The 18,189-nt window shown below is 42.6% G+C and overlaps 2 protein-coding genes across 4 annotated transcripts; one reads left to right on the forward strand and one right to left on the reverse strand.

The window, feature by feature from the left end:
- The first annotated feature begins 576 nt into the window (after nucleotides 1-576).
- Nucleotides 577-10,250, forward strand: bzw1a (basic leucine zipper and W2 domains 1a). Of its 2 annotated transcripts, XM_049569994.1 has the most exons (12): nucleotides 577-715; nucleotides 3,321-3,394; nucleotides 3,523-3,699; nucleotides 3,979-4,073; nucleotides 4,220-4,285; nucleotides 5,613-5,748; nucleotides 5,854-5,963; nucleotides 6,051-6,221; nucleotides 6,630-6,776; nucleotides 9,030-9,168; nucleotides 9,261-9,383; nucleotides 9,532-10,250. In XM_049569994.1, the coding sequence occupies exons 2-12, from the start codon at nucleotides 3,331-3,333 to the stop codon at nucleotides 9,561-9,563; spliced, it is 1,260 nt and encodes a 419-aa protein (XP_049425951.1). In that variant the 5' UTR covers nucleotides 577-715; nucleotides 3,321-3,330; the 3' UTR covers nucleotides 9,564-10,250. The 2 variants fall into 2 exon arrangements, with proteins under 2 accessions (XP_049425951.1, XP_049425952.1); XM_049569995.1 differs by lacking the exons at nucleotides 577-715; nucleotides 3,321-3,394 and having other exon boundaries at nucleotides 3,622-3,699; nucleotides 3,979-3,984.
- A 1,963-nt stretch (nucleotides 10,251-12,213) lies between these two features.
- On the reverse strand, nucleotides 12,214-17,926 carry si:ch211-246m6.4 (transcription factor 15). 2 transcript variants are annotated; one of them, XR_007448772.1, is made up of 3 exons: nucleotides 17,156-17,926; nucleotides 15,335-15,440; nucleotides 12,214-14,059 (listed from the first exon to the last, which is right to left on the reverse strand). XR_007448772.1 is itself a non-coding variant. In XM_049570158.1 (2 exons), exons 1-2 carry the CDS (start codon nucleotides 17,807-17,809, stop codon nucleotides 15,405-15,407), a joined length of 690 nt encoding a protein of 229 aa, XP_049426115.1. In that variant the 5' UTR covers nucleotides 17,810-17,926; the 3' UTR covers nucleotides 12,214-15,404. The 2 variants fall into 2 exon arrangements, 1 of the variants encoding a protein (XP_049426115.1); XM_049570158.1 differs by having other exon boundaries at nucleotides 12,214-15,440.
- Nucleotides 17,927-18,189: the final 263 nt, after the last annotated feature.

The following is an 18,189-nucleotide window of genomic DNA, read 5'->3' on the forward strand; positions in this document are numbered from 1 at the left end:
TATATAGTTTACTGCCAAAATTAACCATTTATCACAGCCAGCAACTGTAAAAACAGAAATTATTGTTGGATTTTGAAATTTCCAATGTTCCTTGGATACGTCAAGCGCAAAGAAACATTTTGTCTGTGATTTTTAACTTTCAAACATGAAGGGATAAGTTTAAGATGAATAATTAAATTTAAAAAAAAAATAAAAAAGGAAAAATATCTGTAGCTTTAGGAAGGGTTAAAATAAAATAAATTATTAAAAGAATGAAATAAAATTAAAATTAAATAATTAAATTAAGTAAAACTGTTCTGTCATTAGTGGCAAAAAGCCCAAAACAATAATTTAAATAAATAAATAAATAAATAAATAACGTCACACCCTCCTGCGATAAGTTGGGAACGGTCCCTTAGATGACGCAGTTGTGACGTAATACTTAAATCAATCTGCGTTTTAACAGTAACAAATTAACGGAATAAATATGTAGTAATATAGCTGTAAAATGCCGCGCTATAAATACTGTATTTGTCCTTAAAATAATCAAAGATAAAAAATAAATACTATTTTTATTTTTTTGTGAATCGGAAAGCCCCTTTAAATCGCGCATGCGCAGCGGGCGGAGCCTGCGGAAGTCCTGACGGGAAGGTCTTTTTGTTTGGGCCGCTGAAAGAGTCGACAGTCTTACTTTGATTCCCCTGGTTACAACCGTTTTTTATCTGCATTAATTTCGGTGAGTACCCGCATTTCCACCTCCTCGGCGTCGCCTCGCAGCTGAACTTCACCGTAAAGACGCTGAAGTGTCGTGTTAGACAGCGGAAAACAACGTTATTGCTCGGAAATGTTGCCTTCACGGGCGCTGCTCCGGGGCGATTTTCCTGAAGTTAGCTTTAGCCTCTGTTTAGCTCACATACCTCAAGACTGCCTCGATGTTTGCTCAAAGTTTAGGGTGACATTTCGGCAGGAAGTTGCGTGTTACGGCAGAGCAGCATCTCGTGGTTAGTTTCGGTGTGTAACTTTTGGGTTCAAACCGTAAATTAAACAAGTACGGTTAGCTAGCTAGCTAACGGGCCCGGCTAACAGCGCAGGATCAGCGCATGGTGAGGGCCGGAGTTAGCTAATGCTAACCTACAATTAGCCGGCTGTAATCTGGACAATCCCTCTTTATATCCGAGCTGTTGCTTCCCAAAAAACAACCAAAGTATTTCTGCTTCAGGTTCACACTTGTGGTGTAGCTTGTGATCATCCTGATTAATCACAGCCACCAACACGCGCCAGCTCCTTTGTACCACCTCGGACTGTCTTTTGTCTTCATTTGCGTTTGGAGGCTAATTGTTAAAACGCCCACGTGTAATTTGGCACTGGTGACAAAATCTGATTATACACGAAGCCAACACTATATTACTGTGTGTGTGTATTTAGACTATTTAAAATGACACTCAAGTAAATAAAAGCACCTGATGTCCCAGCCATGGCATGCTGAAAACTAACGTGTAAAGAGTAAACCTGGAGTTATTGTACATTTTATCACATGAAAAACAAACAATGTATGTCATCTTCACCCTGTCTGTGGCACTGTGACACAAGCCCATTGCTCTCTGTACTGGATGCCTCACACTTGCTCTTGTGAATTGATACCAAACCTTATTTTTAGGGGGTTTAATTTCTTCTACTTTTAATTTTCCTGGGAACATATGCTTTAAAAATTTTGACACGAGCCAACCTGCTTGTGATGTAAGTTCTCCTTGAATAGCAGAGGCAAGATATAGTGTAGTTGACGCCTCACAGGGACGACAAAAAACATCTATGTTTATAATTTTCACAGGAGTTGTTGTAGGCAGCCATTTTGTTTTTCAAAATAGTTCTCCATTTAAATAAAATACTAACTTGTAAACTATAATTCTTGCTTCATTTTGATTTAGAAGTGCTGCAGAGTTGGCATGCCATGGTTGCGACACATCCAATAGCAATATTATTTAATACATTTATTGATAATAAAATAGAAAGCTCACCAGTAGGTGAGCAGCATTCCTGCCTTTTTGGAAACCAGTAAGTGAAGCAGGAGACTCTGGGATATGGTAACCACTTTATGCCTGATTAAATAATAAGCGTGCACAGTTGCATCTGCCATACTTTGCACCATGAATAAATAATACATACATTAAAAGTATTTTATTTCATGTCTCGTATGCATTATATGATTTTAGTTCCACGACAGAAGAGGCTTGATGATCACTAAAAATAAGTGGGGGAAAAAGTGGATATATGGACATTGGTTTTCGGCCAAATATGTTACATATCTGCAAAAAATCCAATATCATGCATCCCTAATAATTTTGTAACAGTTGTCGTGAGCAGCCATTTTATTTTTCAAAGTTGCTTGGAGTTCCTTTAAGCAGAATTCTTGTCTAATTTTGATTTAGAAGGGCTGCCACATCCAATGGCAATATTATTTATGAATTTATTACCAAAATGAAAGTTTACCAGCACGTAAGCAGCATTCACACCTTTACAGAAACAAGGAAGTGAAGCATGAGTCCTTTTGATACAGTTAAATCACGTTATACCTGATTAAATTATGTTGTGGAAATCTGAGGAAGCAGACAAAAGTCGAGGACAAACTTTAAAGGGCCAGCTTTTTCACAAAGATTTTGAAAACGTTTTTTAAAAGTTAAAAATAGTGGAGCAAGTTCAGAAGTTTAAAAAAGTCAAAGATCGAGATATTATAAATTGTGTTTATTTTATGTTCACTGTAAAAGCAAACTATTTGTTTGGACTGCCTTGAATTTTTTAGTTGACTGAATTTGAAAAGACATGTTGAATAATTACAGAATTACATCAACTTCTTAAATTCAGTCAACTTAAAATTTTAAGGCCGTCCAGACACTACAGATCTATTTCACGTTTAGAAAATAATAAGTTGTTTTTTACTGTGTATATAAATCACCCCAGAAATGTTAAGTTATAATTTTAAGGCATTTTTTGGCAGGAAAATAAACTACAGATGTTCATGAAGAGAAAGGTCACCCAGTGTGACATGTGTAATCATTTTGGGACAACAATGGAGCTCTGCACAGACGATACTAATTACAGGCGTCAGTCATTTGGTTGGTGTTGGTCTTTTCACGTGATATTTTTCTGTCAATATCAGCGGCTCAGGTACATATTCAGCCACAAGCTTCAAGTGTTGTCGTCAGACTTGTTGCTCACCCAAGTCGACCCAAACCCTGGCAGCATAAAACATAATTACAGGGAGCGCTGTGTACTGCTGAGGCGCCTGAACGTGTCTGCACAGCTTGAATAAACATTAACTGTCTGTGTTTTGTCCTTTTTGTCAGGGTGTCTTTTATGAGTAATCAAAAGCAGCAAAAGCCAACGCTAACAGGCCAGCGTTTCAAAACGAGGAAAAGAGGTTTGTGTTTATCGCTGCCGCTGGTGCTGCTTTGTGGTTTCTGCTTTGCATGTCTAACAACAATATCCAAATCTTGATTTTTGGGAGCGTTTTTGTTCTGAGTCCAACTTTTGTGTGTTTCTCCACAGATGAAAAGGAGAGGTTTGACCCTACTCAGTTTCAAGAAAGTATCGTACAAGGCTTGAATCAAACTGGCACTGATTTGGAAGCGGTTGCAAAGTTCCTTGATGCCTCTGGCGCTAAGCTTGACTACCGCCGATATGCAGAGACACTCTTTGACATCCTGGTGGCCGGCGGAATGCTGGGTGAGTTGCGCCGGGAGATGCATTATTCACGTGTGCATGTTTTTCCCCTCAAGTCTCAACATTCATGCAGATCATAGCTTGTTTCTAGTCGAGCACAGACGTGATACGTTTGCTAGCAGGTGTACCTGAAGTGCTCTTGGCATGCATTTTGGATTATTGCGCAATATAAATGTCAGGGAAACATTTGTGTGTGAACAAACACTAGCAGGAAGTGGACGGTCCGAGTTTTAAAGCAGGAAGCTCCTGTGTTGACTTGTATTTGTATCCTCTCCCCTGCAGCCCCAGGCGGGACTCTATCTGACGACATGACCCGCACAGAGTTCTGCCTCTTCACGGCACAAGAAGACCTGGAGACAATGCAAGCATACGCTCAGGTACAAAGCATGTTTGTACCTGTTTAATAGCACTTATTAAATATCAGCAATCAGTGATCCACATCTGATGCAACCGTCTTTCTTCAGTACAGATATGACAAAAACAAATCCTAACTGAACGTGTTTTTTCTCCCCCTCAAAAACAGGTTTTTAACAAGCTGATCAGGCGTTACAAGTACCTGGAGAAGGGTTTCGAAGAGGAGATCAAGAAGGTGACTCTTTTTTTTTTTTTCCTACAGGCTCAGACTGGTATTTGAAAACAATTTTTAACTTCTTGTGCTGGTTGGGCATGTCTCTAAAATGGGGTGTGTGTCATATTTGGCCCTGATCAGACAGAGCGCGTTTTAGCAGCCTCAGGCAGCTTTTTTGCAGAGACAACCTGAACACCTCCAGCAGAAAAAATCTCCAACTCAAAGTGGAAAAAGATCCCAGTTACTGGTGTGCTTCCAAATGTACAATCAGACAAATTGTGAGGCAGGGCTGCAAGACACCGCCTCAGTTACTTTCTAATGTTTACCAACCATAATTAGGCCCAGATTGTTAAACTGTCCTCGACTCATAAAATACGCTAACAGTCATCCAAGATGTGACGTCTCATTCTGAGGGTCTCATGCACCCACATAGATCTTTGTTTCCCTCTCACCCTCAGTCAGAACCACAGCAGATACCCCCTGCTTGTCAATTCTTCGTGCAGATTGTAAGGTACAGATCTGTGATTTGGGCGGTCAAACTTTTGAGGACAGGTGAGTCGGTGGTTACCTTGCAAAGGTTGTGAAAAGATGCCCCAAAAAGCACTTTGTATGATTGTGTTAGGCTTCAACGAATAAAGGCAGTGCGGTTCGCCTCGCGTTCGCTCTGTCCAGGCCCTCCGGGATAATGCAATCGCAACAATAATGCAAATTCAGCCCAGTGGTTATTAACAGGTTTAATGGAGTCGAGCCAGTTTGGTGTCGGATGTTGACCACTCTCGCAGGAAAACCTGACAACTAGGGATGAGATCACCTTGTGCTGTGTTGGCTTGTGCTAACCAGGCAGGAGAGCGGCTCACGGAGACGATCCTTAAGCGCTGCGTCGAACGTCGGGAATCAACGTGGGGCAGCAATCAATTACAAAAAGGCACCTCCAGCTGCTGAAATACTTTGTATGATCAGGACCTTAATGCTCATATCTAGAAGTTCTGAACTAATTTTGCAGTTTTCACTTCTACCTCCAATTTCATAGCCAAAAAAGGGGCATTGCAACGTGCATTGAATTTTTTAGAAAAGCTGCTTTAAAATTAGGCGACCCAGCCCTCAAAATGCTGGAGTGACTGTTTGTCTGTTTAATGTGCAGTAAATTAAATTTTTCTGTGTAACATAATTTTTGTCATTATCAGCAGTTAAATGTTTTAATCTTCTGTTAATGTAACAAAGACGTGCTTTGTGAAATAGATAATTTGCCAGCTGTAAAACAGTGAAGTTGAAGCTAAAGCCCACAGGGTGGTAGACGCTATGAATTTGCCTCTAATCTGTATTTGTGTTTTCTTCTTGTCTTCTGCAGTTGCTGCTGTTTCTAAAGGGGTTCACTGAGTCTGAGCGCAACAAACTGGCCATGCTGACCGGCATCCTGCTGGCCAACGGCAACATATCAGCCTCCATCCTTAACAGCCTCTTCAACGAGAACCTCGTCAAAGAGGGTGAGCCAGAACGCTTGAGATCATGCTCCCAAAATGTCACTGCTGGGTTTGTATTCAGTGAGAGCGCAACAGGAACCCAACTTGTCTTGTCTTGTTTGTGTTTAGGAGTATCTGCAGCCTTCGCTGTCAAGCTGTTCAAGTCATGGATCAATGAGAAGGACATCAACTCTGTTGCTGCCAGTCTCCGCAAAGTCGGCATGGACAACAGGCTGATGGTACGTAAACCGTTTGTACATAGTTACTCCAGAGTTTCATCCAGCTCTTGTATTCACGTCCTCTAACCTGACATCTGCGCCCCACAGGAACTCTTTCCTGCCAACAAACGGAGCTGCGAGCATTTTTCTAAGTACTTTACTGACGCCGGGCTGAAGGAGCTGTCAGACTTCGCCCGCAACCAGCAATCCATCGGCGCCCGCAAGGAGCTGCAGAAGGAGCTCCAGGAGCAGATGTCCCGCGGTGACCCTCAGAAGGAGGTGAGGTTAATGTTCGGGTTGACCACTTCCTCTTTTCTCTGGGATTGGAAAAGAAAGACACAGCCGCACTGCTGCATTTTCAAATTGGTCTCAGCTGAAAATGAGCCTGTCAGATGTCAGTCGGTGCAGGTGAAGGTCTGAATGTCATTGTTCCTCTTTAATAACAGCTGTCTATGCTTTGCAAACGTCCTCAATATTGACCCCCCTGTTGTCATGTTGCATAATGTCAGTGTTTGTGACTGACGCAGTAGCTACAATACAGTCCAGTAACAACAACGGCGGCGACACAATGAATCACAAAGTTGAAAACAAATTAGCAGCTTGCCGGTGTTACTGGAGACTGTTACTGCCTCGACTACAACTGCAGTATTTTCTCACCCAGCTGTGTCTCTCTCCACGTTGGCTCAGATTATCGCCTTCACCAAAGAGGAGATGAAAAAGGCCAACCTCTCCGAGCAGGCCATGATCTGCATCATCTGGACCAGCGTGATGAGCTCCGTGGAGTGGAACAAGAAGGAAGAGCTGGTGACCGAACAAGCCATCAAACACTTGAAGGTATGCCGCACTGCTGAGCTGTTTATACGCACGTCCTGGAAGTGGTTTAAGTGTCCTGAATGCAGTTAAATAAAGCACTGAAATGGAGTAAACCGTCAGACACAGTTGATAAAACAAAAGTGAAAATATGCTCGTGTTGATTCACAAGGAGTGGGTAATAAATCGTGAACCTTGGCGCAGTGACTGCAGGTTCTGGCATGTCTGAGGGTGAAATACAGTTTGTCTTCAGTGATACATTAGCTCTGTTCCCTTTTTCAGTTATTTACTTTATTTTCCTGATACATTAAAGGTCCTGCAGATGTTTTGTTTAACTTTGGAATCGTTGAAAGCTGAAAGAAATACCTAAATAGTCCATGACCGAGTAGAGTGGTCTTTTCTTTCTTACTTGACAGTCAAGTCAAATTTATTTATAAAGCACATTTAAAAACAACCCAAGCTGACCAAAGTGCTGTACAGTTAAAAATGAATGAAAGAGATACAAGTGAAGTAAAATAATAAACAGAACAAAAACGCAACCAACATAGATCAAGGCACAAATAAACAACATCAGGAGGACTCAAAAGCTTTAGTAAAAAGGAACGTTTTAAACCTTGATTTAAGAGTCGATGGAGGGGGCAAGTCCGACGCGAGGTTTGATAAGAGTGGACAGGTTGCCAAGACTGTCGGATATCAGGTTGATGTTGTCAGAGGGGCCAAAGAGAATAATTTCGGATTTAGCTTCATTTAGTTGAAGGAAGTTTACCACTATCCAGGACTTTATTTCATTGATGCAGTTGAAGATATTTGGCCTGTTTCCACTGAAGTTCCTGTTACTATGTGGGGGGCAGGAACTTTACAGGAATGTCCCCTTGCTCGGCCCTCTCAACTGCCGTGTCTCCACTGAGAGGGCGGAGTGGGAAGAAGGTTCCTATAAAGTTACCTGGCTTTGGATGTGACAAAAATTCTGGCTATTTTGTCGCTTTCTGTTGAAGTCACATCCCACCTTGAGTATATCCAATCAGCACCAAGTAAACCCCAAACCCCACCCAGGAGTTTTTCGGGGCTTTTCTGAGTACCTACTCCGAGGCAGGGGCTGTCGTTAGGGGGTGTTTCCTGCGGTGGCGACACGCACCAACGGCCCCGGCCATGTAAAATTACCCCAAAGTTCCTGCAGTGGAAACGGGCCTCTTGGTGAGTTTGGATTGAGGGGAAGATAGAGCTGGGTGTCATCAGCATAGCAGTGGAAAGAGATGTCATATTTTTGAATGATTCGACCGAGGGGAAGCATGTAGCTGGAGAAAAGAATGGGACCTAGGATGGAACCTTGCGGGACCCCGCAGGAGAGAGTAGCTGGGCGAAGAGCAGAGTGTGCCTATGTTTATGGAGAAGGTTCTATTGTTGAAGTAGGATGTGAACCAGTCTGTATTTATGGGTACACCCACAAAACATCAGAGTCTTATGCCAAGGGGAAGAACAAGCTCTCTGCATGTCAAATGAACTTTAAAATAATGGGAAAGGCAGCAATTAGCATTCACTCCCGGGTCGAATATTTAGGCGGTCGTCATGGTTATGTATCGGCACTAAGATCACACAATGAGTCTGCATCGTTAAACGAGCACCTTGCAAGCTATGGAAAATGAGAAAATGGAGGTGAAAAGTTGAAAAGCGTAATGGAATAACACCAATTACTTGAGGTGATTAAAACCAGTGACTGGAAATGTTTAGGAAGCAAACTGCTCCGAATGTCGAAGGTGTTTCTAGCGTGGTAAAACGGGGATCAGGTCGGTGGAGCCACAAGCACAGACGGTATCGTCAGGGTCATTTTCACTGCTCATTGTGAACTGACATCAAATACGTTTACTTGGGAAGAGTATATTTTCACTTTTGGTTTGTATTTCCATCGCGAGTCTTAAATTTAATATAAAGTGGTATTAGAAGATCTTAACTTGAACTTGTTCGTACCTGTTTTACTATACAGGCCTGTTGGAGCCTGAGTGACTGGATTTAGGAGTACTCTTATCAAACTTATTTCATTCCAGTCTGTTTGACACTGAAGTAGCAGAGCTCAGTGTTGAGGGCTTGTGGGAAGTTTTCTTACATCACAAGTGTTTGTACTGTTGACGTGATTGTCACTGAAGGTGTGAAGCAGCAAGCAGAGACAGGAACAAGAACAACCAAACTCTCAAACAAAACTGTAGTCGTGTGAAGAGCTGCTTGATCCTCCTGTTAATCAGCACCAACAAGCTTTTACGACATGTCCCCCCATTTCCGCAGCAATACAGCCTTCTGCTGAAAGCCTTCACCTCCCAGGGTCTGTCCGAGCTCAGCCTGCTGCTGAAGATCCAGGAGTACTGCTACGACAACATCCACTTCATGAAGGCCTTTCAGAAGATCGTGGTGCTCCTCTACAAAGGTCGGTGTGGCGTCCGTGCCCAGTAATCTCACGCCAACCATCCACTGACAGTGTCTGGTTTTGTTTTGACACTCTGCTTCTCCCTGTAACAGCGGACGTATTGAGTGAAGAGGCCATACTGAAGTGGTACACCGATGCCCACGTTGCCAAGGGGAAGAGCGTTTTCCTCGAGCAGATGAAGAAATTCGTCGAGTGGCTGAAGAACGCCGAGGAAGGTAAAAAAAAACAAAAAACAAAAAAACACCCCACCCCCCCTTCACCCTGAGGCAGCGAACCTCTCACGGCAGATGTTTCTGACATGTCGTAGCAGGAAGGATGTTCATCATCATCATGACTGATCTTACCCGCGTTTTCTCTCTGCAGAGTCGGAGTCAGACGAAGAGGAGACGGACTAAATCCACCGCCAGATGAGCTTTTCTTACCCCTCCCTTTTTCTTTTTTCAATAAGTAGCAGCAGGAGCAGTAGAATGTCTTTTTCCCGTCTTTCTCTTCTACCTCCTGTTACTTCTTTTTCCCCAAACACACACACACACACAACCTTCCACCACTCCAAAACATAATTTAAACGATTAAAAAAAAGGGCTCAGTCCTTTCTCGTAACATGTTTGGGTGTCGCGAAAACGATGAATACTCCCCCTCTTCTTCTTTTTTTTTTGTTTTTTTTAATTATTATTATTGTTGTACTTCCTGCTGTAATTTGGATACAAAACATTCCGCGTGATCTTGATGGCCGCTGCTCGTTGAATCAGAAACAGGATTCGAGTTTTTGCCAGGCCGATGAAAATGCAGTTTTGCCAACATTTTTTTTTCTTCTTCTCCCCTTTTTGACCTTTTTTTTTTTTTTTTAAATTCTGCCCAGCTCATGTTTTGGCTCCTGTCGGGTCTTAAACTTCGCCTCCTTTCTTGACTTTCGGGTAAACATGTACCGCGTGTCGAGATCACTCTGGTCAGTCCGTCGGGAGACACGCCCCCCTGTAAGATGCCTCGCCAGCTAACTGATTATTATTGGTTTCTACTTTCTTTAATCTGATATAAACCGATTGACTTTTTTATGAAAATAAAGATTATTGAAATGGTACAAATGTCTTCTTCTGCTATTTTTTAAAGTGTTTGCTTCCTAACTTCACTCTTCATTATGATGCAAGACTTAAAGGCTATAATATTTCTTGTTGTGTGGGAATTAAGTGCATTAAACAAACTCTTTAATGTTCTAAAGCGGGATTTATACTTACACGGCAGACCCTACGCAATTGTGAGCATTTATAAGTTGATTTTAAACACACATTAAACACACATTAAACATGGCTTAATAGAGACAATTTCAAACACAAGAACATAAATCAGCTTCACTATAACTCGCAGCATTCACAGACAAACACTTGTCTTTATCTGGACACATTTTCCCCACAAATACAACATGCTAACGTTATTAGCACAAGTCTATGGCATTTTACATTGTATAAATTAGCTTAGCAGCTAGCAAACTTTTCCTCTACTCATATAAAACCAGGGACAACAGCGACATTTAACAAAGGTAAAGTTACATAATTCAGCTCCACTCCAGCTCACAAGGTTCACTGACAAAACAACTGTCTTATACTAAACACGTTTTCCAAACAAATACAACATGCTAACGTTATTAGCACAAGCCTGTGGCATTTTGCATTGTATAAATTAGCCTAGCAGCTAGCAGAGATTTCCTCTGCTCATATGAAGCCAGGATAAATCACACACAAGACTTAAATGATATTTTTGTGGAGGATTTATTGTCTTCACAATTTATTGTTTCTTATCTGTGAAATTAAAGTAAATCGAAGCTTTGTTTCCACTGAGGGAAATGGTTTCAGCTTACAGAGACAGACAGGAGGTCTGCGTCACTGATGTGTAGTTATGTCTGGGAGGTGCACGCTCGTAGCTACAGCGTCGATTCAACGCAGAAGTCTGCATAACTTTACTAAAAGAGGCACTTTTTTGAAAATATGTTGCTGCAAACTGAAGATAAAAGATCCAAACTTTATATTTTGGCACTTAAAACCCACTTGTGATATATCTGTGCCACACAAATGTGAGGAAAAACTGTTTTCTGGTGTGAAAGGATTGTAATTTTAATGGAGTAAAATGTCATGAAATCTGAAACACATTTCTGCCAGGAAAAAGGAGAAAATTGGCATTTAACCAAATAAAACTATGGCTTTATGTCCAACATATGATTCACAATTATTTAGTGAATTAAAGTGTGTATGTACGGTTAATAACTGTTATAGTTTTGACTTGAAGGAATACTTCAACCCCCCAAATGACATGCTGCGACTCCCCACTCTTCCCTCTCCCAAGGAATGCTCGTTACACAGTATTTTAACAGAAATATATAGATATATAATCCCTCCAGCGTGTTCTGGGTCTGCCCCGGGGCCTCCTACCAGTGCCTGGAACATCTCCAACAGGAGGATCCTGATCAGATGTTGAACCACATTAACTGACCCCTTTCGACGTGAAGGAGCAGCGGCTCGACTCCGAGCTTCCTCCAGATGCCTGAGCTCTTTGCCCTATCTCTAAGGCTGGGCCCAGACACTGAATGGAGGGAACTCATTTCGACCACTTGTATCCAGGATGGTCCAAGAATCAGCACCTTAACGTGGTCCCCGTGATCCTGGGAGCTGTGTTGTCCGGGGCTAACAGCCCCTGGTAGGGTCTCCCAAGGCAAAGTGGTCCCAGGGGAGGGACCAGACCAAGGGCGATTCAAGAAGACGTTGATGAAACAGCATATTCGGACTTTGAGGACCTCGGGAGGAAACTCGGCTGATACAGTTGTGGTGTTGTTGAATGTGGACCCCTGTGACTTCAATTCGTCAAGGCTTTCCTCAGTTCTTGGATTCTCCACAAATTCAAGGTAACATGGGCTGAGTACTTCAATTAGAAATGAACACTTGGGGGGTGAAGCTTCCTCAACAAGCTTGTGGTCCTTAAAACCTTTTAGTATCCTGAGTTTTATGCCGATCTCAACGTCCTGAATCTCAGCAACTTTTCCAACACAAGAAAAACCAGTTTGATTTTCTCTCACTTTTATTTGTATTGTACAAAAATACATTTCTCTTCAAGCAGCTTCTCAATATCTGCGATGTGCAAAGGACACAATAGTCAGGCATTCAAGTACATTTTCTACAGTCATGTTACACATTCGATTTAGAGGTAGGCCTTCATATTGAAAACAGGTCTGAGGTAGTGTGCAACGTTTTCATCCATATGTGCTGTATAGTCAATATCAAGGGATCCAGCTGATTGTAGAAAGATTATGTATGTTCTCCAGATTAGTGCAGAAGGTAGCCTAATGCACTGCGTGTGCCGTGTGCACACAATACGTCGCAGTTTTGTGCTTTTTTTAAAGTGATACAGAGATTGTGCAACAATGCAAAAGTAAACATTTCACCACACTGCAAGTAAATTCATCGAAACAGTTTGGATTCAGGCCCAAAGACAGACAAAGGGTTATAGTTACGTTGTATTCACATCAAGTGCGCTTGAACGCTAGAATATTTTGTGTTGACTCGCGTCATATGCATGTGAAATCGCTGAATCCATGAGTGAACTTCCGCTGATACGTCCTCAGAATCATGCGTCCCCGGATTCACGAATTGGTTTTCGAAGTTCAGATTTTTCAACTCTCGCGACGTGAAATCGCGCTACTTGCTTCACGACTCACGTCACGTCCATCACCACCCAACAGAAAGTCGCATCTAATTGCGTCTTCCCATTGACTTTACATGTGATTAACTCACGCAAATTGTTCTATTTGCCCCCAATGTGAACACATTAAAGATCTAGTGTGGCGGATTTAGTGACATCTAGTGTCGAAGTTTCAGATTGCAACCAACCGAAACTTCTCCAGTGTGCCAAGCGTTGCCAGTTGCCGATACAAAAACACGAATGGCCCTATCTAGAGTCAGTGTTTGATTTGTCCGTTCTGGGCTACTGTAGAAACAACACGGAAGGCCTGCTACGTTTGTAGCTATCAACAGCTCATGCAGTTAGTTTCAGTTGATCACAAACTAATGAAAGCATAGTTGTGAATGTTCCATTTCTGCCAATATACCCCTTGAATCCTCCACACTGGACCTTTTAAAGTAGTGTCCCATTCAGATTGATAATTTTCCAATTGCATCTTAAAATTTTGAGACAAGCCCCGACACACCAAGCCGATGGTCGGCCGTTGACCCGTCGGTGAGCGTCTGTCGGCCTACTTTTTGCGGTGTGTCCCGCACCATTGGCACTTTGGCATCTGCGGCTTTTCGGCCGATTGAGCATGTTGAATCGGTGGCGGAGCTTGTTGGTGAGAGAGATCACTCTGATTGGCTGTTCAGGTTTTATTTCCTCGCCCCTGTAGCGAGTGAATCTGCCTGTAGTGAAACCGGGGCTAACCGGGGCTAACCAGCTGCCCCACAGACCTGCTGCTTGAAGCAGCTGCTTGAAGCAGCAGGTCTGTGCGGCAGCTGAGTGAAGTGGAGCCTGAGGAGGAAACACCGGGACCGTCTGGATGTAATAGTCCGTGGAGGTGCTGCGGTGCTCGGCTGCACAGATAGGAAGCCCCTCGGCTGACAGGATGTACCACTCTCTCACTCCGCTCTCTCACGCAGGCGCAGAACGTACGTGCTACTTGGCTGTCGGACGTAGTCCGTGTAGTGTGTTCAAATGCAACTGACACAGGGCGACGTGAGGCGACGTGAGGCGACGTAGACGATGCAACAGTTGGCTTTCGTCGCCACTAGTTCTTTGATGTCGGTTTGGTGTGGCCGCACCTTAAAGGGTAGCGCTTCAGGTTAAAACTTTCCTCAGTCACCATTATAGAAATCCCAAATGCCTGATTTCCTCCAGTGCATCAAGGCAGCAATCTTTTCTAGAAAAGAAAATAGTCAAAAGAAGGAAATATCAGGCCTTGATTAATGTCGTCGAAATCCAGTCAAATGGCTCTGATTCCAAACATGCGTTTTGCCAACAAATAAAAACCAACCAGGGCAACATTTATGATCAAGCATTATTTCCCTGATTTCGTCAAAGCAAGCAAAACACTATGCTGTCTTTTTAGATTTACAACCACCTGAGATATGCTCATGTTTTTGGCTCGAGTTGAAAAATGCTGAACTACGTGTCAATTTGTGCATCTAGTGTGAGTCATTTTATGAACTCTACATGCAACCAGGTGTCTAAAATTCACCCTGATTTCAAGGTAACCCTTGAATGCCCCAAAAAAGACAACCAATTCAACATAACAGTGTGAGTTAGCTCAACAGAAACAAAAATTTGTTATTACATTACGAAAAATCCTGCGACCACTTGGGTAAAATCAAAGGTAGCCTAAGAATGCACCCAAACTGCAAACTTGCAAGGTACGGTACAAAGTCATAGGCGTATATTTTGGGGGATGCGGGGGACATTTCTCCCTCAAAATTTAGAACGTGCATTTGTCCCCCCACAATAAGAATATAGAAGTAGCAGAGAACTTTGATTTTGACTAAATAAATTGACGCAGAAAAGGCAAAAACTGATGCAAAAAAAAAAAATTCACCAGGAAATTCGGTGTCTGACGCTCAAAATTTCACAGTCGGAGGACCCCAAGCCCCAAAGTGTCATATGTCACCCCCTAGTGGTGAAACAAACCCTTGTTTAAAATGTTCTGATTCCTGAGACGTTGATTTGTAATGTTTCAAACATGCGTGAAGCAAACGCTACAGGACGTAGAGGAGCCCACTTCTGTCAGCGTAGTTGCAGTTCCTACATTCACCACTAGAGTCAACAGCTCAGTTAATGATCCTTTCAAGTGCCCCCGAATAATCGCAATGTGTCTGACGGCACCTGAAAGCAGCATTAACTCCACTGAACTGACAGCAACCGCTGCAGAAGCTGCTCTTCACTTTCCTTCATGTGACTGAAGGCGACAAGGCTTTTTTTTTAGGAGTGGGGCACGGGGGTGGAGGGGGAGTAGTTTGTACTATTGGCGGGACCAAAATAGCCCCCCGTCAGGTGCAGCTTTACACATCGGCTCAGGTTACAGTTCAACCAAAACACAGACGTCCAGAAGCACCAGTGTGAACAGAAAGTGCTTTTCAGTGTTACTATCTTTTTGTTTTTCCTAGTCTAATCCAAAAAATAAATATATGTATAGAGTATGTACAAAGTCCTGCAGGTGTACGTGTAAACAACATCATGGTGGACGCCCCCCGTCTGTCCGGAGCCGCTTCGCTTCACACTGCAGCTGAGTGCTTCCCTCCATCTCTGAGCTGTGGAGGCAGAGAAATCAGTTTTACCACAAACACAGTTCAGTAAACACACCGTGACATTTATACTATTGACACTTTTTTTTTTTTTTTAGGTCTACTGTTATTTACAATTCATTATTAGTACAAAATTTTCATCAATTTTATTTTTGTTTGTCTGTGTTTAAAGTCTGAATTTTTTGCAACAGTAATTAGTAATAATTATTTTAGGATTACTCTTATTTACAAATCACTATTAGTACAATAAACGTATTCCTTTATTTTATTTTATTTTATTTCTTATTTTATCCATTTAAAGTCTGATTTATTTTGCAATAATAATAATAGTTAATAGTTATTTAAGGTTTACAGTTATTTACAACTCACTATTAGTCAAAGATACGTTTCATTATTTATTTTTCCATCTGTATTTGAAGTCTAATATATTTTGCAATAATAATTCTTAATAATTATTTAAGGTTTACTGCTATTTTCAACTGCTACAACTATTTGTACAAAAAAAATCATAAATTTTATTTTTATTTTTACATCTGTATTTAAATTTATTTTATTTTTTTTTATTATTTTTTATCTTTAAATCTGTATTTAAAGTCTTTATTTTGCAATAATTATTATTAATTATTTAAGGTTTACTGTTACAACTTATTATTAGTACAAAAAAATCATAAATTTTATTACTTTTATTTTTTTTATTTTTACATGTGTATTTGAATTTATTTATTTATTATCTTTATATCTGTATTTAAAATCAAATTTACTTTTGCAATAATAATTATTAAAGGTTTACTGTTATTTACAACTCATTATTAGTACAAAAAAATCATAGTTTATTTTATTTTTATTATTTTTTATCTTTATATCTGTATTTAAAATCAAATTTATTTTGCAATAATAATAATAATTAATAATTATTTAAGATTTGCAGCTATTTACAACTCATTATTAGTAAAAAGAAAATCATAAATTTCAGGTTAATATGTGTCAAAAATGTGAAATTATGCCTATACATTTGTATCTGTTATTTAAGATTTTATGAGACAGATAAATAAATTGCAGAGCACCAGTAAAAATACAGTTTGACATGAAGATAATAGTGACATAATGTCACTGATCTGGTGCCAGTCTAATTAATAACTGCAACATGTGAGGCCAAACTACTGTAAAGACTTTAATCCACTAACACACGTGTTTATTTAGGATCGAAATGATTGTTTACTGCGTGGAAATCATCAGTATCACTTAATATTCTTCATATTAAATCATGTTTTGAGTATCTGCAGCAGTTTTCCATCACTAAGGTGATTTTTAGTTTCTTTCTGGAACCTTATTTTTTTGTTGTGGCACTCAGTTAGACCCACGTGTCGAACTCTTCCCATCATCATTAGTCAGAAGTCAAACAGCAGCATCTCGTTATATTTTGGATCCAGTCTACAGAGGAGGATCTGGTGTCAATCACTGATTTGAAACCTTTAAAGGCATCAGCTTGTTTTCACTTTGTGTTGTCAATCACTGCAGAAACAGCTGTTGGTCAACCCCAGTCACCTTTGAACCGCGCAAACTCAGCACCACTAAGTCTATTTCCAATGTACAGAGGATGCGTCCTGCACAGGTGCCATCACCCGCTCTGCCTTTGTCAGTGCCACATTAGATCTGGAGCTGATACTCACCTCTGTGCGTGTGCGTAAAAATTTGTTTTTACGCACAGGTGCGCCACTCACCAGTTTCCTCTGGTTGCTGAGGCAGAAGGTGCAGATGGGCCGCAGCGAGGGCGCGCTGAGCGCCGCGGTGCCGTGCAGGATGCTCTGGTACCCGAGGCAGGGCTGTCCGTCCCGGCAGTTGTCCCCCAGCAGCAGCACGTTGGCCAGGTGCGAGATGTAGCTGGAGGCCAGGCGCAGCGTCTCGATCTTGGAGAGCTTCCTGTCGGCGGGCTCGGTGGGGATGAGCGTGCGGAGCGCCGTGAAGGCCGTGTTCACGCTGTGCGTCCTGTCCCGCTCCCGCGCATTGGCCGCCTGCCTCTGTTTACTCACACCGGCGAGACACGCGCCTCCTCCACCTCCACATCCACCGTCTCCGCCGCTGCTGCTGCGTCTCCGCCGTCTCCTGCGTCTCGGCGCACCGGCACGGGAACCACCTCCACCCCCTCCTCCTCCACCTCCACCTCCACCCACCGCCTCCTCCCCCGGCTCTCTGCGGGGGCTGCAGTCCCCGGTGGACTTCCCGCCGCTGCTGTCGCTGCCGCTGTCCAGGTCGTCCAGGTCTGAGGTGAAGCCGTCGGGCTGCGCGCTGCGCTCGCTGCCAGTGGACTTCATCCTGGCTGTGCTGTGGTGAGACTGGAGCTGCTGGGGCCGTGCGGGCGGGCGGCGGCTGCACATCACTTTATCCTGAGGGTGAAAATAGCACCGGGGGGCCGAGCAGCTGCCGCCGATCCGGTGACCGAGGGGGTCTGCGCCGTCCGGCCCCCCGGCGGATCAGCATACCATTGCTAATGAATGACGGCTGCTTTCTGGGTCGCCAGCCCGCCGCGGAAAAGGGAAGACAGGTGGAGCCTAAAGGGAGGAGGGGGTGGGGGGGGCACCTGTTGTGGTCCAGAGGATACAGGTTTAATTTAGGCTCGACCTACCAGGGCTGCCCTCCAGACCGATACAGTGGTTTTAGATCAACAGTACCGATATGTTGGCCGATATTCAAAGTTTAATCACAAACAAATCCTGTTTATGTCATTGAGCCTCAGTGGTTCTGCACCATGTGCTGC

This window comes from Epinephelus fuscoguttatus, linkage group LG24 (assembly GCF_011397635.1).
Source record: "Epinephelus fuscoguttatus linkage group LG24, E.fuscoguttatus.final_Chr_v1".
NCBI lineage: Eukaryota > Metazoa > Chordata > Actinopteri > Perciformes > Serranidae > Epinephelus > Epinephelus fuscoguttatus.

Bases quoted from the DNA above. Each gene is read 5' to 3' on its own strand.
- bzw1a (XM_049569994.1), top strand. From the start codon at position 3,331: ATGAGTAATCAAAAGCAGCAAAAGCCAACGCTAACAGGCCAGCGTTTC. The intron at 5,964-6,050 runs GTACGTAAACCG...TGCGCCCCACAG, and splicing joins GCATGGACAACAGGCTGATG to GAACTCTTTCCTGCCAACAA. The intron at 6,777-9,029 runs GTATGCCGCACT...CCATTTCCGCAG, and splicing joins AAGCCATCAAACACTTGAAG to CAATACAGCCTTCTGCTGAA.
- si:ch211-246m6.4 (XM_049570158.1), bottom strand. From the start codon at position 17,809: ATGTGCAGCCGCCGCCCGCCCGCACGGCCCCAGCAGCTCCAGTCTCAC. The intron at 15,441-17,155 runs GTGAGTGGCGCA...CTGCCTCCACAG, and splicing joins TCAGCAACCAGAGGAAACTG to CTCAGAGATGGAGGGAAGCA.